Below are 23,787 nucleotides of genomic sequence, written 5' to 3' on the forward strand. Positions count from 1 at the left end.
AGGGGTTGTTATGAGTGTGGCGCTACCAGGCATATCATGAGAGATTGTCCCAAACTCGGGAGAGGTAGATTTCATTAGAGAACTCAGGCTATGGGCTCCATTCCATTTGCTACTCCACCTGCACATCCAGCTAGGGGTGGAGGACAAGCGGGTAGAGGGCGCCCTAGAGGGGGAGGCCCGACCCGTTGATATGCTTTCCATGGTAGGGCTGAGGACACTGCACCAGATGGTGTCGTTACAGGTACGGTTTCGAAATGTCATAGAGGATAATCAGTCTTATTTTGATCTTGTTTTATTTATCGGTGTGAGTCCTCCTATCTGCCTCATATATGGGTGAGTTCCGTGATTCTTTTACTATGTTTATGTGTTTACCTCTGTTGAGAGATTCTATAGCGGTAGCCCGTATCTGTCATTTTGTTTTGTTCATTATTGAAATCTATGAGACTAGAAGGGACTTTCTATTACTCATTACGGTAGGTTTTGATGTGATTTCTGGATGGTTTGGTTACGATTTGTGATTTAGGTGCTCTACCGGTATGGGAAGTCCATTACGTGTTGTGATTTTGTTTTGTGGAATTGAGTTAGTGGAAGGTTTTGGTCTGTATGATGTATATTCTAGTTGTGATTCAGAGCTATGGATGGGATCCTCGTATTTTCATATGGTTGATATGTTTGAACCAGGCTACGTGTCGCGGTAGAGTTATATTAGGATGAGATCCTTATGATTAGTTCATATATTTTGATTCTTCCTTGTGGAATGGATTCTTAGTATGGTATGGATATGGATTTATGCTTGACGGACTTGTTTGATAGTTCTCTTATGTGTTTCTCTTTCAATATCCAGTCATATTCGTGTTTTGCTTATTAGGATTAGCTTGCGAGGTATGTGCCTGCTGGCATTGGGTGTGACTTATTGATTTGGGTGAGTGGTTATGAGATCTTCATGTTTCTTGCATCGTTGTCAACGTTATGGAGGTTTGGGACAATGTTTTAATTGATATGAGGTTATTTGTCGGTGCTGGATTTGACTATGGGCAGCTATTGTGGTCATAGATATTATTATGGGCATATGGGCAATGTATTACATTGGGTGCTCATACCTTGTGGGTGTATGCATGACATGTGGCAGCTGGTTGAGGCTAATACAGTGTGTTTATGTGGGGATCGGGTCTTTGGGAAATGATCAGATGGTGAGAAATTTAGTTCTAAGGCTTATCGATGTGGGTGGAAGGAATAATCTTCACTTGAGATGGTGTTGTCGGGCTTATGTGGATTGGAGTGACGTGGGATCACCCGCGAGTATATGCATGATGAGTTCATTTAGTGACTTCATGACTTCGAAATGGTTCTTGGCACGTTCGAGGACAAATATTTGTTTAAGAGCGGGAGAATATAACGACCCGACCGGTCATTTCATTAATTAGCATCTCGTTCGGTGGCTTAAGGTCTCGAGCAGCTCCGTATTGTGTATTATGACTTGCATGTGTGGCCGGGTTCGGTTTTCGGATAATTCAGAACTGATTTGGAAGAATGATTCTTATTTTAGAAGCTTAAGTGGTAGGAGTTGATCGGAGTTTGAATTTTGAGTAGACAACTTCGGAATGGTATTTTGATAATTCCAATAGCTTCGTATGGTGATTTTGGACTTAGGTGTATGTCCGGATTTGGATTTGCAGGTCCGTAGGTTGATTTGATGCATTTTGGCGAAAGTTAGAAAGTTGAAGGTTTGGAGGGTTGAGAGGTTTGACCGCGAGTTGACTTTATTGATATCGGGTTCGGATTGCTATTTAGGGAGTTGGTATAGCTCCGCTATGTCATTTGGAACTTGCATGCAAAATTTGAAGTCATTCCGGATTGATATGATATAATTCAGCGCGAGTTATAGAAGTTGAAAGTTCATTAGTTCATTAGGCTTGAAATGAGTTGCGATTCGTAGTTTTGATGTTGTTTGATGTGATTTGAGACCTCAAGCAGGTCTGCGTTATATTATGGAACTTGATGTTGCGTTCGGACAGGGTTTCGGGGGCTCTGATGTATTTCGGATGGGCTACGGACCATTTTCTCATGTTTTGGATTGATGTTCTGTCATCTCGTGTCTTCTTATTCACGTTCGCGACTGCACCTTTGTGTTCACGTAGAGATTTTTGTGGTGGCCGCATTTTTGTTCTTTGCGGTCGCGAGGAGGCGACCGCGTTTACGAAGCTTGGGGGACCTTTATCTTCGCGTTCGCATGAAGGCATACGCGATCACGTATAAGGGAAGCTGGTAGGGGTATTAGTGATTTGTTCACCACATTTGCGACTGAGAGACCGCGATCGCGATGTTGCTGGGTAAGTGGTCAATGTGTTCGTGACCTGAATGTCGCATTCACGAAGCACGTTTAGTAGCTGATGAGTTTTATTCTTCGTGATCACGATGTATTGTATCTGGGCAGAATATTAAAGTACTATATTTCGAGGGTTATGATATTTTTATCACTTTTGAGTTAGAGAGCTCGGATTTGGGCGATTTTATAGGGGATTTCATGCTTTGGTTTGGGGGTAAGTGTTCTTTACCCGGATTTGATTATATTTCATAATTTCATCTTTGTTTTATCATTAAATTAGTGAATTGAATTGGAGAAATTGGGGATTCTTGTAAAAACTTTCAAAAATATAAAATGAGGTGCGAGCCTGGGGTTGACTTTTTAGTTTTCTTTAAAGATCGAATAGTTATTATCCAGAATTATTTTCTATGGTTTTTATTTATGATATTAATTTATTTTGGCTAGATTTGAGTCGTCTAGAGGTTGTTTAACACGAGAAGGTCATTTTAGAGTATTGGTTTAACTTCTTGGACGTAAGTATATTGTCTAACCTTGTGTGGGGGAACAACCCCTTAGGATTTGAGTTGTTTGTATTATCTGTGTCATATGAAAGCCGTGTACACAAGGTGACGTGTGCGTACTCGAGCTTATATAAGGAAATTGACCGGTTTAGATTCTTAGGCTTCTTTCATATATTTGTTTGAAGTTGTTAGCACATGTTATATCTTTTATTTGTCATGTTTACTCTCACATGCTTTATTTGAAGTTGTTAGCACATGCCATATCCTTTACTTGTCAAGTCTACTCTTATATTCTTTATTTGAAGTTGTTACCTCTTTTATCATTATGCGACACCCTTTTACTGCTAAATTATTCTTAATTGAAATTGTTGTTACATGATATCATTTTGTTACCGGGTTATTCTCATGCATTTAGACCTAGTTGCTAGTTCATGCCATCTCTTCCTTGTTAGCTTATTACATACACTAGAATCTGAAATTTTCCATTTCATGAAAATACCTTCATTATTGAGTTTATTCTTAAGCAATTAATTGAAGTTGAAGTTATTGAAAGTCATTAACCTGTGACTATGCCGAGCGGATTGTGATATTGAACGTGTGACCATGCTTGGCGGATTGTGATTGTAAGCTTGTGATCATGCCGGGCGGATTGAGATATTTGGCACGTGAGTTGTCCGTGTGGTTTTGATTATAAATGTGGTCACAAGGTGTCGTGAGCATATGATTTGTGGTTTGAGACTCGTGACTTGTGATTATGAGTTGACGTATCTCGGAGTGATCTCATTGCGAAACTTGTGTTAGAACGACTTGGTTAATTGGTTGTTATTTGTTTTCCTTATTTGGTTTCAATGGTACTTTTACGGTGTTCTTATTACTTTGCTTCTTATATCACATGTTGATTCTTATTGCCATTTACTAATTCTTGTTTTCATTATTAGCTTTATACTTCTATACTGCACAAGTTATTTTGACTAGTAGGTGTCTTGACTTGTACCTCGTCGCTACTCCACCGAAATTAATCTTGATACTTACTGTGTACCGACCGTGGTGTACTCATACTACACTTCTGCATATTTTTGTGCAGATCCAGGTATTGGAGATATCGAACTCAGGCAGAGTTAGCTTATTGATCGCAAGGATTCTTGGTAGAGTTGCTTGGTCGTCGATGTCCCTTGGAGTCCTTTCCCTTCATTGTACTATCAGCTTGTTATTTGAACAGTATTGTATTTCGATCTTTGAGATCTTTTCATGTATTCAGCTAGAGTTCGTGACTCTGTATTACCTACTCTTGAGAAGTTGTAGTGATTATTGTCGCGTAGGCATATTTCACATTTATTTTGGTATTTATATAAATTTCTAATTTAAAATATCATTGTTAAATTGGCTTAATTATTTTAAGTAACCGGCTTACCTAGTCTTAGGGACTAAGTGCCATCACAACGCCTAAGGTGAGATTTTGGATCGTGACAGCTAGTGACGATAAGACCGGAATATATGTCTTGCCTCAATTGTGCCAAGAAGCTAACGAAATCTCTTCCTACCAGGAATTCAAAAGTGTTTTTGTATGCCAAACAAAAATAAATAAGTAATAAAACGTTAGAATAATTTGAATTAACTTGAAAAAAGAATTCAATTATTCATAAATTATTATTATTTTTTAATTGAATAATTTAACGATTTTCATTTCATATTTGATATTGATTAGCTCACCAATCAATATGTAATAGAACTCGCTTCGCTTTTTTGATTGATAGATAAAATAATAGAATTGGAAAATTCTCTATTTACTGAATAATAACTTTTTTGTTGACAAAAGAATAAACATCATTTATATTCCAAGGTGGGCTCTTGAGATTATTTTTACTAAAAAATCAATGATATTGCTTATAACAATTCCTTCGTGAGAATTAAAATTGAAGTAAGCAAGAATCAAGATTTAAAATGCTAGATTACTAAAAATTACCCTCCATCTACTAATTTATACTAGTCAAAATGTATAGATTTTGCTTCGTGAGAGTTACTAATTTCTGTGATCAAACACTCGATTGACTACAGCATTTTTCTGCATCAACCAACAAGAAATAACAATGGGAATCCGTTGAATTGGACAAATCGGTGGGTGCCATTGTGGAGAATGGACAGGCAACAGCGTCGACTCCGGTTGGAGAGGCATGGCCTCTTGTCCCGAAAGCTTAAGCCAAAGCTCAGAGTTTTCACTTCCAGAAAGGTGTTTAGATCTCTGCTCATTGGCCTCGCCCTCATCGCCATTATCCCCCCTATTTACTTCCATTTTCGTCTCCGTCGATTCCATCAGGTTATATTCTCTTTCCTTCTCATATAACTTTTAGGTGTTCATATTGAAAGCACAGGTGCTAAATATGTTACGTTCACTTTATCCGAGTTGATCAATGCTTTATCATTTCTATCACCAAAAGAGAGAAAAAGGGAAAGTGCAAGACGAAAACAAAGCTTATGGTATTGGTGCATAATGTTTCACAATTCTTATGGAATGTGGAAATTTTGGTTTGATGAATTTTTTCTCCATTGTTTGGTGCCAATAACTGAAATAATCTTGCATCTGTTAGACAAACATGATGGCGTTGCGAAGAAAGGTGCATATTATCACAAATGAAGGGAAACACGTTGTGATGGACTTTGCAGGCAATCAATTAGTTGTTTGCCTTATTGTTTTTTCCTCCAGATTGGAGTTTTGGGATTTAATTTGGTAAATGAATGAGTAAATCCTTTGAAGTCCTTTGGTTAGTGCCCTCCGTGCTCGTATCACTTGCCTACAGATATTTGGTACTATCTCTGCTCTAACAGAGTCTTGAAATCCTAGATAATTATTTTAATATATTTTCCTTCTGATAATGAATCAGTGTTGAGACCTACATATCTTAGTTTAATTTTTCGGGGAGATTGGTATGACCCACTAAATTGTTCATACAGCATATTGGGTACAGGTTTCTGGTTCTAACAGCTGTTTGTATTTCTTACTGCATGAGTGAAGTATTTGAATTCCTGCATTTGGTAGGATCGCTTGTTCCTTAAACATACAAAGGAATAATGTAAACATAATTATGCAGATGCAATCACAGAAATGTAGTTGGCTGCACAGTCTTCCTCTGGTCTGTGCTCATGGTGGTGATTCGTCGAAGGCCTTTCCCAACACTGTAGGAATTTTCTGTTCTTTTGGTTGAGTCATTCTTGGAAACATCTTTATTTGGCTGATATTGTTCATTTTTAATTTGTCGCAAAATGATCCCCAACTTCATTATTTGGAATTCTGATAATCTTATCATTCATGTAGATGGCTGCATACCGAACTGCTCTTAATTCTCAGGCTGACTGCATTGAGATTGATGTTTCTCGTTCTTCAGATGGTGTGTTGTTTGCCCTCCATGACCGGTATGTGGACTTAAAACTCAGGGAAACCAGTTAGCGACACGTCTCCAACTAAAGCTTTAGAATTTGTGACAAAAACTTAGTTCATATATGCATTGTGCTATGACGGAAAAGGTGGTGCCCAAATGTTTTTTTAAGTTTGACCAATCAAATGTTTTCCAAAATAAGCATTGCTACTATAAATATTTACTTTATGCTGGGAGACAGTTCACATGGATGAGAACAAAAGATTTCAAGGACAAAAGATCTACCTTATTCAGTTTCCAAGAATTCGCATGAGAAACAAAGTTTGAAGTGGTAAAAGAATGTTTGTGAATATGAAGTAGAGCAGGACAAAGCAATAGTAGGAACCTTGCATGTTTGGAGGCTCATTAAGTTGATATTTTCTACAAGATATTAAAGTTCAACTTCAATGATAATTGTTCTCTACTCGAAATACTTGTTTTCTCTGGATTTTCCTTACATATTTTGGGTCAAAGCTGAATTTGACCAGGTAGGCATGTAAATTTTATTCCATACTGGGAATACAGCCTAAGATTTGGTTCCACACTTCGTAGTTTAGAGCTATTTCCTGCAAGAAGATAAGAGGGGACATATATTACGACATTCATTTGGAATTTTATGATAACAATTGTTTCTCACTGTTTTAGTAGTCTGGAGCATTGATTTTCACATGTCGCAGGCAGGGATTTGCAACGGATAACTGGGAACAACAATTCTAAAGTTTCACACTTAAGCTCAAAGGAGGTGGGAACCGTTAGGTTTTAAATGTTGATTGACTGAAGCAAATATTGGATCCTATTTTGTCATGCATCTAAAATAAATTATTTACTAACACCTTGTATTTTAATAGCTCCAATGTATTTTGATTTTGCCTCTGTCCAACAAGAACATATTAGAGTAGAATGTTGAATATGATTTCTTTACTTTGTATTTGTAGATTAAAGAGCTCGATGCAGTTCATCAGCTTAAGTTGGAGCATCATGATCTAACTGTTCCAACAGTTGAAGATGCATTAAAGGTACTCGGAAAATCCAAGCTTGTACTGTTCTCTCACTCCATGCCTCTTTCATTCTCCTCTTTCTATATCTCTTTCAAGAAAATAAAAGCCACAGTTTTATCTCCCACTAGTGTGTAATATTTCTGCCAGCTATTGGCGATACTGATGTTGTCCATAGAATTCATTGTCATATACAATACCTGCATGATGTTCCTTATGTTGTTTCCGGAAATAGGATTTTTCGCTGTTTGTTTAATAACTTGGCATTTCATTTCCTTCAGTTGATATCAGGTTCTGTCCGCCGAGTAATTCTTGATGCAAAAGTTGGTCCCCCGCTGTATGAAAAAGAGTTTGCAAAGGATCTTCTTTCTATTGTAAGTCTGCTGTTCCCATTCTTCCAAATAGTTACCTTACTAGCCATAACATTTACTTGAACATGTATCATATGGTTTCTCTTATTGGTGAAAATATTAACCTAGTTGGTGAGTTCTTTACAATACTTGCACTTGCAACCCAGCAGTTAACTCCAAGAAGTTTATTTCTACACTTCTTTCTTCTTCTGTTTTTGCCCTCCTTTCTTTTGAGTTGTGGAAGAAGAAGAAGTTCATATCTACTTCTTCTGTAGGAGCAGCTGATTGAGGCATATTGTGTGGTCTTTCTTAGCTTTTACGTGGGAGTAGGAGAAATTGTTTCATGCTTTCTTATGGATTTCATCCCGATAGAAAGTTACAACTTTTGGTAGTCACTATCCATGATCAGCTTTTCCTTTATCTGGAGTTAATTAGGCAAAATACATAAGTAGCAACCTGAACTATACACCAAATCCCTGTTACACACTTTTTGAGAACAAATATCATATTACACACGCAACCGCTCAAAATTGTGTCTAGTACACACCACTTTTTTCTTGACCAATTTTTCAGATTATATGTAATGTCACGCACCAATAACATCGTGGCACTTGTTAATAATTTTTTTATAAAAATAAAACACTTAAATTTTTCTTGACCAGTTTCTCTTTCCTCGTCTCTTTCTCTTTCAGAAGAAAAACAGAAGCACCACCATAGTTAAATTCTTCTCTTTCTTTGAAGACTCACTTTCTTCATCATCTTTATTCTTCTTTACCAGTATTTTCGTTTCTCTAAAAAATTTTCACCATTTTTTGGTTTCTGGGTTTTGTTTGTTTTGTTTGCTATGGAAACACCATTTTAATCAATGAGTGTTGCCACTGTAACAGTGGCCGGAAAATGGAGGTCGTCGTCATTTGCCTTTATTAACCAAACGAGACCAGATCTGAATGAAGAACCACCAACTTGTCGGAAAGATCCGAGAGCTCCACCCATCCGGAGAACATTTGAGCTCGTCGGCCATGAACTGATAGTGGAAGTAATGACCTGGCAATGGAGATCGTCACCGGCGTTACAAGTTATGGCCGAAATCTACTTAAAGGAGATGAAAGGGGAGGAGATGGGGAGGCGTGTGAAAGAAAACGGAGCTGCGGTTTTCGCCGGATTCCGGGGACCGCAGGGGCTCCAAATGGGGAAGAAGGGACTGGACATCTTTTTCTTTTACTTTAACTATTAAATTAAGAAAATAAGGGAAAAAAATAAGATTTAGACACGTGTGCTTATATAAGGATTTGGACAGATAATGCATAGGTTTGACGCGCTCATTTTTTTTGTTAAACACACGCGTGCATGCCATCTGGCAAAAATGGTGTGTGTATAATAAATATGTTATCCATCCTTAGAAAGTGTATAACAGGGATTTGGTGTATAGTTCAGGTGGTTACTTATGTATTTTGCCGAGTTAATTATCATTCTGGCTTTTGAAGACAGCTAATTAATTACATGTGGCTATAAAAAGACAGCTAACTGCGTGCTTAAGTGTTATTATTGATAATGGATGGTGTATGTCACTGACCTTGTTGTCTATTGCAACTTAAATGTATGTTTTCCCACGTGACTGAGGTTTGTGCTGTGCTCTCTCTCTCTTTTTAAATTTTTACAGGTCAACAATACAGGCTGTAAGAATTGCCTTGTATGGGCTAAAAGTGACAGTTTTTCAAGAGATGTGATGAAACTGTCGTCAGATGTTATGGTAACAACTGTTTTTTTTTCTTCAGTTTGGCGTTCACTTCTCATTTTCTTGCATGCCAACCATTTTAGAAGTGACTTAGGACACAGATAATATTGGTCTGTTCTGATGCTTTTGCAGTCTTTTCGTGCAATGTTGGTCTTGCAAATGGAGGAAACTATATCTGAAATCTCATATTCTTGACATTATTGTGCTAAATTTCCTTTTATCCTATGAAAGAATGCTGGGTTAGTTCAAATCAACTGTATTTGTACCCTGAGTGTTGCAGGAGAGGTGGCAAGGGTTTTGTAAGAGCAGATTGTAAAGATAAGTTTCTTTGACTTGGGAAATGTGCCTACTTTTTCATTCACCTTCCGGTACCCTTTCCGATGGAATTTCACTCCTTTTCCGGTGAATTTCCTCCTTCGCATAACATGGGGGAAAAACTCTTCTTTATTTGAGGTGACAAGTCCTACGAGCTTATCGACATCGGTGAAGACAATGAAAGGTGGTTCTTATGGATCGAAAGGGGCAGTAGATTTACAAGTAAAATTAAGATTGATGAGGACAACATCAGATGGGTATGTGAGCAAATGTACCAAGCTTCACGTGGCGCCGGGAGTCTTTACAGAAGGTGGGGGAGAAAGATACAAGCGTATTTATACAGGGTGTATCAAAATTACAATGTTTATGGCAGATTCATCAGAATTGAAACTTGGGTTGGAGACAGAAAATCTGCCATCATAATACCAGAAAACGACTACAACAGGGGGTGGGGAGATATAGCAGGAAGAATATTACAATTTTTGGGGAAGGCTGCCAACTACAAGTTCAAAACGTTTGCAGATGTGCAAAAGAGATCCTTTCTAGTGGCTGCAAAGATTCCACAATGGCCTACACAAGTCAACGAGCAAGAAGATGTAGTGGCTGCTACTGAAGATGTTGCTGCTGCCGATGAAAGCTCCCAGTTTCTATCCAAGTGCCTGATTGATTGCTTCAACGACCCTTTCAAATTCAAAAATGGTTTATCACAAGGTGGAAAGTAACAGCAGGTCTCATGGTCACTCCGATGGCCCATAATTTGTTCCTCTTCAAACTACCATCGAGACAGGAAACAGCTAGGGTAAAAGCAGGGTATTGGTTCTGGAATGGGAGATACTTGACTCTTGAGTGGTGGTCGCCGGAATCTGGGTCATCTTCAACCAAAGGTGTAATGGGACAGAAGTGGATCAAAGCCTTTGGAATCCCTCTGCATGGCTGGACATCAAAAACTTTCAGTTTCATAGGAGATAAGTTCGGAGGATTCATAGGCACCGATGAGGACACGAAAAACAGGGCACATATGTTCTGGGCCAGAATCTGTGTAAAAGAAAAAGAGATGAGTTACCCGGGGGTTGTCGAGTTAAAAATAAGCAACGCGAGCTACAAGATTTCAGTTTTGGAGGACGTACTCACAAAACCTGCAATTTCCGGCGAGGTTTCAGTCGCCGTCGGAGTAGAGAAGGCGGCAGTCTCTGATAAGCCCTCCTCGAGTCAAGCGAAGGAACCAACGAACAACCCAGTGGTCTTTAACCAAAATAGACCCATCATCTTTAATTCAAAAGAGGCTGACGTGGCTGCCTCAAACTCAGGGCATACGTACAGGATGCCAGCTGGGAGGCACATTAAATCAAATGTTGGGGTCAAAGAGAGGACTCAAAATTTGGGCCTCTTAGTGGACCGTGAATATTACAAAAAGGGCCCAAAAGGCAAGCATGCACAGAGGGGAAAATTAACAAAGCAAATCTGGAGAGCAACTGGGCCTAAAATTGACCCATGTGTTTTGAAGCCCAACCCCTACATCTCTGTAAATTATTTTGACCCACTAATGATAGAACTAGAAGCCTCCTTCTCAGAAGGGCCCAGTGTTAAACCTTCTTCAATGACCCACTGCGACTCAGAGGCAGACGATGAAGGAGAAAAGGTTCTGCAAAAAATTTGCAGGAAGATGCCACAACCAACTGAAGTTGTAGACAGTTCAGATGTCGAGCTCTCTTCTTGCGACACACTTACCCTCCTATGGTATGAACATGGCTCTTCAAACATGCAAGTAATCGATACCCCAAATATCTACGAGCATACAAGATGGACAAAGGCTGTGATGTTAAAGGCATGCAAGGCTTTTGGGGTTAACGTAGAAGGGTTTGAGCATGAGATTATGGGTATCATCCTCCGGATGGATCAAAAGAGGCAAATGCAGCTGCAGAAACAAAAGTCACCTTCCAGAGAAAAAAAATGGGTAAGAAGAAGCAAAAAAAATAATTGGAAAGACTAAAATGGGGGCCTAAATTACGAGGGTAAAAGGAAAGGGGATAGGGACAGGTTTTACAAAGCTTTTTCTGGATGAAAGTTAAAATATTAAGCTGGAACGTGCGGGGATTGAATGAAGCAGATAAAAGGACTACAACTTCATCACTGATTAAGAAGTGGAAGTCAGATATTGTTTGTTTACAAGAAACAAAAATAGAAGAATTCCCAATATCATGGATCAGACAAATATGGGGCAATCGTTGGGTAGAGTGAGCAGAGTTGAAATTTGTAGGGAACAGTGGAGGTATTATCATCTTATGGGACAAAAGGCAATGGGCAAACACGGATACTCATCAAGGTTGCTACACTCTTTCATGCATGTTAGAAAGCTTGCATGAACAGTTCAGATGGTGTTTTACAGGAGTGTACGGGCCACACACAAATCCTGAAAGAGAGGAACTATGGTTAGAACTTGCAGCAATCAGATCTATCTGGAATGAGCAATGGGTTATAGGGGGTGATTTCAATGTTTGTAGGTATGAAAATGAAAGATACAATTGTGTTAGAAGGTCCAGGGCCATGGTGTTCTCAGACATCATCCAAGACCTGGGAATTATAGACTTGCCTCTACAAGGAGCTTATTATACCTGGTTCAGAGGTGAAGACTCATTGCAAGCTTCGAGAATAGACAGGTTCTTAATTTCCCCTAAATGGTGCGACAGTTTCAAAGCTATCAAGCAGCTAGCCCTCCCAAGAGTGATCTCTGATCACAGGCCCCTACTCCTTGAGTATGGTGACTGGGAAGCCACCCCCTCTTATTTCAAGTTCGAAAATATGTGGCTACAGGCCGAGGGTTTCATTGATAAGGTTAAAAGCTGGTGGCAGAGCTATGTGATAAGAGGTAGCCCAGATTTTATACTTGTGCAGAAACTGAGAAGGCTCAAGGCAGACATCACTAATTGGAACAGAGAGGAGTTTGGCAGACTAGAAACACAAAAGACTAAACTACTGGAGGAGCTAGCAATGTTGGAGCAAACAACAGAGAACAGGGCCCAAACACAGGTTGAAAAGGAGAAACTAATGCAGATAAGAGTGGAGTTACAGAAAATAGCAAAGGTTGAGGAGGTCTCATGGAGACAAAAATCAAGATGTCTATGGCTTAAAGCAGGTGATAGAAACACTAAGTTCTTTCAGAAAATGGCTAACTCCCACAGAAGGAACAATTACATTAATAGATTGAAGATAGGGGAGGAAATTACTGAGGACCAAGAAGCCATCAAAACTGAAATCCTAAGCTTTTATCAGGGGTTATATTTAGAGAGTGAGCAATGGAGGCCTAGTGTCAACTTTGAAAACTTAGCCAGGATCTCGATGGAGGAAGAAGTATGGTTGGAAAGAGCTTTTGAAGAAAAAGAAGTGATGGCAGCCATCAATTCTTGTGCACCAGATAAAGCCCTATGGCCCGATGGCTACACAATGGCTTTTTACCAAAAAACTTGGGAATTTATCAAGCCGGACATCATGGCAGCAATCAACCATTTCCACCATAACTGTCATATGGTAAAGTCCAGCAATGCCTCCTTCATTGCACTGGTCCCCAAGAAAAAAGGTGCAGTAGAGCTCAAGGATTTTAGACCAATAAGCCTTATTGGAAGTGTGTATAAGATAGTGGCTAAACTTCTGGCAGAAAGAATGAAGACAGTGATGGGGAACCTAATCTCAGGGGAACAGAATGCATTCCTAAAAGATAGGCAGATAACTGATGCAGCATTTATTGCAAATGAACTGCTAGATGAGAGACTTAAAAGTGGAGTCCCTGGAATTCTATGTAAACTAGACATAGAGAAGGCATTTGATCAAGTCAACTGGTCCTATCTTCTGTCTACTCTAAGGGGAATGGGATTTGGTGAAAGATGGATAAGGTGGATCAAGTTCAGTCTAACCACTGTCAAATACTCAGTCCTCATCAACAGATCTCCAGTTTGCTTTTTCTCCCCTCAGAAAGGGATTAGGCAGGGAGACCCTCTCTCACCTTTTCTCTTCATCATAGCAATGGAAGGTTTGAGAAAAATACTTGATAAAGCAAGGCAATTGGAATGAATTGAAGGGTTCAAGATAAGCAACAACTCAGGGATTTCAATCTCAATCTCCCATCTGCTATACGCAGATGACACACTAATCTTCTGTGGGGCTGAAAGACTGCAGCTGCAGTACCTTAATTTAACCCTTCTTATTTTTGAATCTATTTCAGGTCTACACATAAACATACTGAAAAGCATGATATATCCTGTCAATGTGGTACCTGACTTAGATGAGCTGGCAGGTATAATGAGTTGTGGCATTGGCTCATTTCCTACTACCTACCTTGGACTACCCTTGGGAGCAAAACATAAGTCAGTGAAGGTGTGGAATGGTGTGATTGAGAAAGTGGAAAAAAGATTAGCAACTTGGCAGATGCAATATCTCTCAATGGGTGGAAGGGTGACTCTGATCAACAGTGTCTTGGACAGCATATCAACCTACATCATGTCCCTCTTCCCTATGCCAAGTAAAGTCCAAAAGCAGCTGGACAAATTGAGAAGATCCTTTTTATGGGAAGGTAATAGTGAAGGTCACAAATTCCATTTGGTGAAGTGGGCAACTGTAACTCAACCAAGGTCACTAGGTGGTCTGGGCATTAGAGATCTTTCAAAACACAACAAGAGTTTGCTAATGAAGTGGCATTGGAGATATGGGCAAGAAGGCACAAGCTTATGGAAGGAAATAGTAAAAGCCAAATATGGTCACCTGGATAATTTGGAGTACCAGAACCGCAAGAGCTCCTCATGGGGTTGGGCCCTGGAAGCACATTAACAGCCTAAAGGAAGTCTTCCAACAAGAAGTATCCTTCAAAGTTGGTAATGGAGCACATGTGAAATTTTGGAAGGATTAGTGGCTAGGGAACTTCACACTTCAAGAAACCTACCCCACTCTTTTCCACCTAGCTACTGATCCTAACTCAACAGTTGCACAGAATAGATCCAACAACACTTGGGAGGTCCTTTTCAGGAGAAACATCCAAGACTGGGAGATAGAAGAAGTGCTTGATCTACTTGGAAGGTTAGCAAATTGTACAACGAGTATCCAGCACACAAGCTAAGATGGGGTACTTCTAAGGAAGGGGCATATACAGTGAAGGCAGGTTACAATAAACTTTGTGCTTTGAATGAAGTTATTGACATGTGGCCTTGGAAGCTAATCTGGAAAATCAAACTGCCTACAAAGGTCAGCTGTTTTGCATGGACAACTCTTAAAGGTGCTATTTTGACACAAGACAATCTTTGTAGGAGGAACTTCCAGATTGTGAATAGATGCCACATGTGTAAGCTAAACTCAGAATCAATCAATCACCTATTTTTGCATTGCACAGTGGCTACTGATCTTTGGCACATGTTCTTCTCAATTTTTGGTATCAGCTGGACAATACCTCAGAACATTAAGGAAGCAGTTGAAAGCTGGAGCTTTTGGAAAGTCAGCAAGGCCATCAAAAGTATCTGGAAAATGGTCCCTGGTTGCATATTTTGGTGTCTTTGGACAGAAAGGAATTGAAGATATTTTGATGGCATTTTAACTCCTATTCACTTTTTGAAAGCTAGATGTCTAGTGTATCTTTTCAGTTGGAGTAATACCTCCCCCGTAAATAATGTTATTCCCTTTTTAGACTTTATTGGCTCAATGAGCCTAGCCTGATGGCCCATTTTTTTGTGGTTAGCTCCCTATGACTAGAATAGCACATGATGTACTGGAGCTAACATCCCTTCTTTTGTACTTATTGCATCTTCCTGATGCCAGCAATACAACACCTTACTTCATCAAAAAAAAGGAGAGGTGGCAATGTAAGGAACAAGTTCATTGAGGTCTAAGCTTCTTTTGAGTGTTTGCTGTGATTGCTCTCTGTATAACTTATAACAAATTAGACACTTTCTGGATGGTGTGTATTGCTATTCTTCAAAATTGTACTCTCTCCGTTCTGAATTAGGTGTCTGAATTGTTTTGGACACGACTATTAAGGGAAAAAATGGATTCTGTCTTAGATGAATGAAAGGGTGTCCGAAAGCTGAGGTAAAGTTAATTTTTTGAATAATTTTGACTATTTTTAGAATAAAAGTGGTTCCATTATTCTCTGTTTGATTATAGCATGACGAAAATGTATTGACAAATGCGAGAAAAAGTCTCCATGAAAGTGGAGTTGATTTTGTGACACTAAAACAGTAGCTTGACTAGTGTATCCTAGATTTGCTGTAGGTTTACTATCTTTTTTTAGATCATAAACTTACTGAATTAAGTGTTAATCCCTATAAATTCCACTCTACATAAGCTGAATTGATCGTAGCTTGGTTTATGCGAATGTGATGTTTGGTGGTTCTGCAGGTAGGTTACATTGTCATGGTAGATCCTTCAACAGGAACTAGAATGAAGTTATTGAGATTTCGAGGTGCTGCAGTTGTTGGTGTTTACCATCCTTTAATTGATGAGAATCTCATGAAAATCCTCCATGGGTATGAAGTTTAATCGGTTTTGTGGTCCATACATGCATCATAACGGCACTCATTTTAGGTCCACAACTACAGTTATCTAACCTTGTGATTTCTCCTTTTCTTTATTTCAACAGGAGGAATAAAAAGGTTTATGCATGGACTGTTGATGATGAGGACTCAATGAAGAAAATGTTATTTGAGCGGGTGGATGCTATTGTTACAAGCAATCCATCTTTACTCCAACGCCTTATGCAAGATGTGAGGACACAATGCTTTGAGGAAGGTTTTTCTCTGTCCACTTGAGGACAAGTTATATTTTTCAAAAGATAGATAAACCAAAATTTGCGCCCTGCAAGTGAAATGGGAAAAGTAAACCAGGGAATGCAAGCGGGAGAGGCTTCGGTTTTACAAATGCAAAATATTATTTTCTCAAATAGTGTGTGTTTAGAAGACAAAAAAAAAAAGAAGAAGGATGGACACAGGACGACAACACCAATCAGCTAATATACAGCATTAAATGTACTTCGATTGCATTATCAGCTTGACATGCTGGAGCAGCGCCACATTTGCCAGCTACGGGTTGGATGATGCTGAAATGTATCACAGAAGTTAAAGCTTTAGGAGAGATTGCTGATAGCTATGGTTAAAAGGGCTTCTTGTAATGGTACTGTTAGGCTATTAGCAGGCCAGCAATTTGAAGTTAAAATGAAGAAGGTTGGGAATACTATAATTTTCTGAAGACGAGGAGATGATTGTTGTTCTACTGCTATGCTTTTTAAGCAACGTATGCCCTTTGCTTTCTTATTCATCTTTTATCAGCTTGGTTATTAGGAACGATACGTTATATCTGCTTGTTCCTCTTTCATTCGTAAATTAGCGGATGAGCAACTTTTCTGGAAAGGAGTTTACTTGTATACACGACAGTGCTATCAGTGCATTTTAGCCTATTTGTTACATTAAATGAATGTACATTGTGCAAAATGCGGGTATTTATGGACTGTATGCGAGTGGAATTTATGACACGATTAGAAAAGTTCACATTACGAGCCCCTTATCAGTTGATTTAACAGATAAATACAAGTCTAGTTTAGATGGCCCCTTTTCCATGTCATGTGGAAGAATAACAAAAAGTTAAGTACATTGTTGCTTGAGATCAGGAAGTCTTTGGCTTTGGCCTTACGTATTGTATTTGCTTTTCAACTTCGAGCATAAATAATAGTATTACCTCCGTCCAGTCTATGTGAACATATTTCTTTTTTGGTCCGTTCCAAAAAGAATGATCCCTTTCTAAATTTGAAAATAATTTTGCTTAAACTTACAGTTCTACCCTTAATGAGAAGCTTTTATAACCATAAAAATACTCTGGACTCCTTTTTGAATTGTTTAGGATCATAAATTTTAAAATTCTTATTTTTTTTCATAAATTTCATGCTCAATCAAACGTGGGAGCGGGGATATCAGATTCCACTGCCTCTTTATCAGCTTTCTCTTGTTTCGCATTATAAACAAAGAGGGTGTTTGGCTAAGCTTATAAGCTGGTCAAACTGACTTATAAGCACCTTTTGGCTTATCTACGCGTTTGATAAACACTCAAAGTGCTTATAAGCCAAGTGCTTATAAGCTAAAATCAGCCGTAAGTCATAAGCCGGTCACCTCCAACTTATGACTTTTTAACTTATAAGCACTTTTAGTTTGACCAACACTTTTACTAGTTTATCCTTAATAATATTTTCTAATTCACAAAATACTTTTCCCAAAATAAATTTCTTAACTTTCTCTTCATTCCATATTCGTTATTAATTCTTTTCTTTACAAAGAAATTTTTAATTTATAATCTTTTGAAAAAGATTCAAGGGTATTTTAGTCATTTTAACAAAAGAATAGCTTATCAGCATTTTTTAATCAAACACATCAACAGTTTCAGCACTTTTATCCAAACACGTAAATACTTATTTTAAAAATCAGTTTCAGCATTTAAAAAAACTTTTCAGCACTACAAGTTTATCAACTATTTACAATCAGCTAATCCAAACGCGCTCAAAGCTTTCTCAACTCATACGTTTCCCCAACCAGCATACGACATCGTTTTGTTCCTTCGCCATGTGTAATTAATAGTTGGAAAAAGTCCATATAGGAATCTCATTCAATTTCAGGTCGTTGTGTTTAAATCCTGAACGTGATTGATTCTTTTTGCTATTCCTTTCCAGCGCGATCCACCATCTATTGCGACGCCATATCATATGAGTCATTTGGTTCCAATCAGTTTGAGTTGACCATTGAGTGTAAAGTAGAAGAATTGATAGTTAAGAGGTCTTCAATATAATGTTCAAACAGATTGGATTGAAAGTGGGTCATTGGTCTCACAAGAAGATCGTTGATCCTCTTCTCCAAATCCTCCGCAGGTTACGCATTTTCCCCTTTCTATTCCTCAATGGCATCTAACTTTACACTTTTACTGAAAACAGAATTCACTACTTTTTAAACACTATTTGGATCACATAGAGTTGCTGATCTGGCGGAACTTGTGATTGAATGAAATCGTTTTATTGATTTGTTTTGAAGGGGTGCAGAGCCAAAGCAATTGGCATTCTCTGGGGCTCTTGGCGTTACACTGGGTATCTTTCCCATCGTTGGTATCTCTTTCATCCTCCTCGTTCCACTTTATTTGACACTCCATATGACTAATTTTCAACTTTCCACAATTCTAATTCACTTAATTATTAAATTTTATACTTTGATATGGTGCTTTCTCTATCAAATTTAACCTTTTAACTATACTCCTATTATTTTGAAATTTTCTTCCACTACCACTAACATAATACACTAGTCAAATTTTAAATACCGTGTCAAGTCAAATGACGCCACATAAAAGTAAAACAGAGGCACTAATATATATATTTGTCAATATTAATTAAATGGATTTAGTCTTTTATACCTACCAGTTTATTTTAGCTCTTCCTGTGAAAGCATTACATCTTTACTGCCTTGAGTTCATGGAAAACATTTATCTTGTGATCAGTTAATTTCTTTTCAAGTACATTGAGAAACTTTAGGTCGTGAGCTTGCAAGCAAGTAGGGTACAAAGATGGTGATAATGTTGATGAGATGAATCCATAGAAAAAAGTGGAATATGGCAAACTGATGAAAAATCAAAAGACAATTTTATCCCACTAAATTGAGATGTCCACTGCAAGATCTCCATGCCAACTGATGGGGGGATTTGGTGCTTTCCAAATCAAAACATACCAAAAAGTTGGACAATATTTTGAGTTTGGTTGTATCTTGAGCTCATAAAATTGCAAAACTAGATATGAATTCCCTTTGCAAAAGACAAATTTTCATTAGACTTAAAATATTTATTCTAAAGTTGCAGAAACCAGATCAATCTAAAAGCCGATTCTGAAGGAAAATCTGGTGATTGGTAAAGGATATGACATTGCAGCTACCAGCAACTAAGTTGCTCGGACACGGGTGCGTATCTAGAGGTCAGATCCTTCGAGATATAAATTCTAAGATTCGGGGATACGGATCCTAGTACGGATACGGGTACGGGGATCCAGTTAAAAATAATTCAAAAAATAAAAATATAAAAATATCTCTAAATTATGAAAATTTTTGTAGAATACTTATGTATAGCTTGTAAAGTGTGGATTTCTTTTTTATTCTCAAGTTGTAGATAAGTAAATGATTGATTTCCTAAATAAAGGTATGCTATTTTCTTCAAATTTACTCTAGTTTGTTCTGATTTTGGGAATCAAATTGTATCTCGTCTCGAATTTTTTCATCTGTCGTGGATCCCATACCCACACCCATACTAGTGTCGTATCGACACGGGTGCGGCACCTAAACTGCCGTGTCGGAGCAACTTAGACCAGCAAGCATATAACATCATAAGATTTATGAGCCCGACTTTTATAGGGATGACTTTAGGTCTTCGCAAATATTTTCTAAAGGTCATTTAAAAGTTTAATTTGCTTTTAGTTAATGATTCCCTTTAAGTGAAATTGAAATGTATGTGAAAGTTCTAGATACGAGCAGAAGGATTTAGTAGTAATAAATCTTGTATGTTGGGTGTAAAAATGAAGTGAAACGTGATCTTTACAAACAGATTTGGCGACAAATACTTTTACAAGCAGGTGAGTTGGAATTCACAACAGATAGGACTACTGACATGCTGAAATTTGCAACATCTTAATGAAATAGAGTGGAGAGCATACTTTTCTGCGAAGCTATTCTTTCAGCTAAATATGGCACATCTATTGACAATACTTCCTAGTCATGAACTACAGTGAAAGATGAAATACATATGTGGATTTTTTGAGTTATTCAAACTTTCATTGCCTAGCTCAAAACATCCATCAAGATGGAAAAACTTGAATTGTATCGATCCTGTCAATGGAATCAGCATAGACGTCTTTAGGCATTACACTGCAAGTTCCGATATGGTTTCTCAGCTTTTTGGCTAAAAACTAATTAACTGGATAGTTTCATTTCCTATAGTTGCCTGATCTACAATCTATTTTTCTTTGACAGGGGTCCCTGTATTTATGTGTGGGTTAGCTATTGCAGTACTTGGATCCTCGTGTCATGCACCAACTGTGTTCTTGGCCAACTTCATTGCTACTCCAGTTGAGTTGAGGTACTGAACAGAGGGGCTTTGGCTAGAACAGTTCTTATTTTTCTACAACGCCCCACCCAAGTTTAAGTAGTTTGTTCCAAATCCTTTTTAATGATTGAACAAATATCACCTGACCCTGAATTATGAGATATGGATTCCTATGACTTCCCTCCCTTTCAATTTATGTGGTAGTGTTTGACACAACACAATTTTTAAATTAAAGTGGCATTTTGCATGAAAAGGTTTGGATAAGTGACTTGCCACTTGTCATGATTAAAAGGCTACTTTTATCCGATAAATAGCTCTTATCATTGACAATCATATGCAAGAAGAAACCTTCTTCAGCCAATTCTTTCTCACGTCCAATTTTCTTCTAGAGACATTTAACTGCTTTTCTGTTATTCTCCATTTCTGACTAGCTGGTTTGTTATTTAAATTTTGATGTTCATGTTCCCTCTCTGTTAGAGGAAGGCTTGTTTAATCCTCAGGAAACTTTCACATTGCTGAAATAATTTCTTAGCCAGTGCCTAGCATGACTCAACCAATTTGTATATCTGCTCATAAATAAATAATGTAGTAATATTGTCTTTCCTCTCAACATAATATTTATTTACCTTTTCCCTTATATTTTCCAACAGTCATTACGGGTAAAATTGAAAATTTAAAGTTAAAATATCTCCAAATATAAAAAAGGTATCATTCTTTTTGGAACAAACTAATGGAATAGAGGGAGTATATCTTTTAATATTTGGTTCTGCCAGAGATGTTCTTGTTGCTCAGACTTCTTTTTTACCATTTTCTGAGTAGATAGACACGAAGAGTTCTGTTTCATGTAAGAGATTGAGGAATAAAATAAGTCGATGCATATATATCTGCACTGTCACACATTTTGCTTCTGTTTCACTATGCCTCATGTTTGAATAGAGCATCTGCAAATATCTGTTTGCTGTTCTTCTTTTATATACTCCGTAAAAATGCAAGACGTTCTTTTCATGTATATGAATTTTCTACCCATGTGAGCAACCACTTCAATTTCAGGAGAGATTTTTGTCTTTTCTGTTTATAAAACTTGATGTGGCAATGAAGCAATTTCAGCTCTTAACTATCAAACAGAATACAAATCTAAGCATTCAACTTAAGGAAACAAAAAATATGAGCATTGACATTCTTATGTAGGTTCTCTTGTATGCTCCTTGTACATGGAGTTAGTACCTGTTTGTCAATAAAATTTGCATGATAAAGAAGTAATGGGGACAAAATGCACAGACCTTATTATTTGGCTTGGGCTGAGGGATCATTATTCCTGCCTGTGATGTTTACAAGGGGTATGATCAACTTCTGTTCTCAAAAGTCTGAACCTGTGATGACTTTTTCAGCAGGATGTTCTTGGCGGATTCCGTTATGCCAGATGCAGGTCTACATGCATACTTTATGTGTGCCTGTGTGGAACATAATGTAACATTTTTTTTTTCCGGGGGGGGTTTTGTTGGAACAATGAGATAAGATGGAGGGTTGTCTAAATGAGTGGTGAATTGAGGTCTATAGTGAAAGCTATTAATTGCTTTCATACTGATTTTCCAGTCTTCCTCTTAACCATGTTTTTTCATTATATTTTTTCATGATACATTCTTAATATCCTCAATGCTTGATGTGCCTCACTTTGCAGTTTGGTGATTCCGTTCCTACGTTTAGGCGAAGCTGTGAGTGGTGGATCTCATTTTGCTTTGACCTCTGATGCATTAAAGAAGGTCTTGACTGGTCAGGCTTCGTGGGAGGTCTTGCTGAGCATTTTCCATGCGGTGAGTAAAGAAGCTTCATTTCAAGCATTTTTCTCTTCCCTTTCTTTCTCATGTCAGTATCTACTTCTGATTGTTGCACTGATGATCTACTTCTTGAGCCTTCAATCCACAGTCAATATTTGCTTTATACATTGAGTTTGAGTTTTTTCAACAGAGATGGACTTGTCAGTTTTCTTTGATTGTGCTAAGAAAAGCTGTATTGTGGTGTGGCGATAATTAATTACTTTGAAGTGAAACAAGGTTTCTTTTTTGGTTTTCCAATAGATTTCACACTTTTCTGATCCTGTTTGTTGACCGTTCACGAAGTCAATAGTTTCCATGCATATATGTTTTAAATACGTACATATGACTTGCCAATGGAACATGCATTATTAGCATCGTTATGGCTGTGATATTTAGTCACTCAGCATGCGCCAAATTTTTTATCGGTAACTTTGTTTAAGTTCCAAGACAAACCTCTATAGAAAAATTAATAGAACAGGGTGTCTTTTGTACAATCTCAATTCTGATCCTGAATACTTCCCATCTGCTCCTTCGTATCTCTTCTCTTCTTTTTAGATTAAGGCAGGAAAAAGATGTTCTTCTGCTGCTGATTTTCAATTTCTGAACTTATGAACTATTTTACAGTTGTTGGGCTGGCTTGTTGCTACACCATTCATCCTGGCAGGGCTTTATGTACTGTTTTTACCATGTTTCACATTGTTGGTTCGTAAATTCAGTAGCGGTCAACCAATTAAAATCAATAGTGTTCCTTCAAGTCCGAAGAAGATTGTTTCTTCAAGCCCAAAAAAGGCTGTTCAACCCCTTACAGAAGTCAGGGTTAAAGTGAGGGATGTATAATGTTCTTTGAAACTAATGTATTAGCTTCTCTTTAGTAGTTCTTGTAATGGAACATCAAGAATTCGGGCATTTCTGTACATGTATCAAGTTTAAAATTCCAGTCTCAGAGGAATTGGCATTGAAAACTGTTACAAGTGATATTGAAATTATGGTGTCTATTTTGGTTATCCTACTACAGTAAGCAAGTATTTTCTGTAAATTTAGCAATATATTTAACGAGCATTTCTTGCAATCTATATAATATTTCTCAACTGTCTCCCATAAGGCCACAAAGAAAGGTAAAAGGGAAAAAAGAAATGTCAAGAAACTGTAATGTTTCGCAACTTCTTTTTACCTGTTTTGAATTTGTAAAGAAAGAATTACATGAAAATATAGTTGACCCAACATTATAACCAATGTTGGCTCATAATTTTAAAT

General features: G+C 37.9%; 2 protein-coding genes across 8 annotated transcripts; both read left to right on the forward strand.

The window, feature by feature from the left end:
- Positions 1-4,712: 4,712 nt before the first annotated feature.
- On the forward strand, positions 4,713-17,094 carry LOC107816199 (glycerophosphodiester phosphodiesterase GDPD4-like). 5 transcript variants are annotated; one of them, XM_016641891.2, is made up of 9 exons: positions 4,726-5,140; positions 5,913-5,999; positions 6,137-6,234; positions 6,918-6,978; positions 7,172-7,252; positions 7,513-7,605; positions 9,242-9,331; positions 16,007-16,134; positions 16,248-17,094. In XM_016641891.2, exons 1-9 carry the CDS (start codon positions 4,961-4,963, stop codon positions 16,414-16,416), a joined length of 987 nt encoding a protein of 328 aa, XP_016497377.1. In that variant the 5' UTR covers positions 4,726-4,960; the 3' UTR covers positions 16,417-17,094. The 5 variants fall into 5 exon arrangements, with proteins under 5 accessions (XP_016497391.1, XP_016497377.1, XP_016497383.1 ...); XM_016641897.2 differs by having other exon boundaries at positions 4,727-5,140; positions 6,914-6,978; XM_016641905.2 differs by lacking the exon at positions 5,913-5,999 and having other exon boundaries at positions 4,713-5,140.
- Positions 17,095-18,239: 1,145 nt separating this feature from the next.
- Positions 18,240-23,538, forward strand: LOC107816181 (uncharacterized). Of its 3 annotated transcripts, XM_016641886.2 has the most exons (6): positions 18,497-18,515; positions 18,676-18,746; positions 19,481-19,598; positions 20,647-20,752; positions 22,398-22,530; positions 23,158-23,538. In XM_016641886.2, exons 3-6 carry the CDS (start codon positions 19,544-19,546, stop codon positions 23,368-23,370), a joined length of 507 nt encoding a protein of 168 aa, XP_016497372.1. In that variant the 5' UTR covers positions 18,497-18,515; positions 18,676-18,746; positions 19,481-19,543; the 3' UTR covers positions 23,371-23,538. The 3 variants fall into 3 exon arrangements, with proteins under 3 accessions (XP_016497366.1, XP_016497361.1, XP_016497372.1); XM_016641880.2 differs by lacking the exon at positions 19,481-19,598 and having other exon boundaries at positions 18,240-18,515; positions 18,676-18,728; XM_016641875.2 differs by lacking the exon at positions 19,481-19,598 and having other exon boundaries at positions 18,242-18,515.
- The last annotated feature ends 249 nt before the right edge of the window (positions 23,539-23,787 follow it).

The sequence above is a fragment of the Nicotiana tabacum genome, chromosome 4 (assembly GCF_000715075.1).
Source record: "Nicotiana tabacum cultivar K326 chromosome 4, ASM71507v2, whole genome shotgun sequence".
NCBI classification, from domain to species: Eukaryota; Viridiplantae; Streptophyta; class Magnoliopsida; order Solanales; family Solanaceae; genus Nicotiana; species Nicotiana tabacum.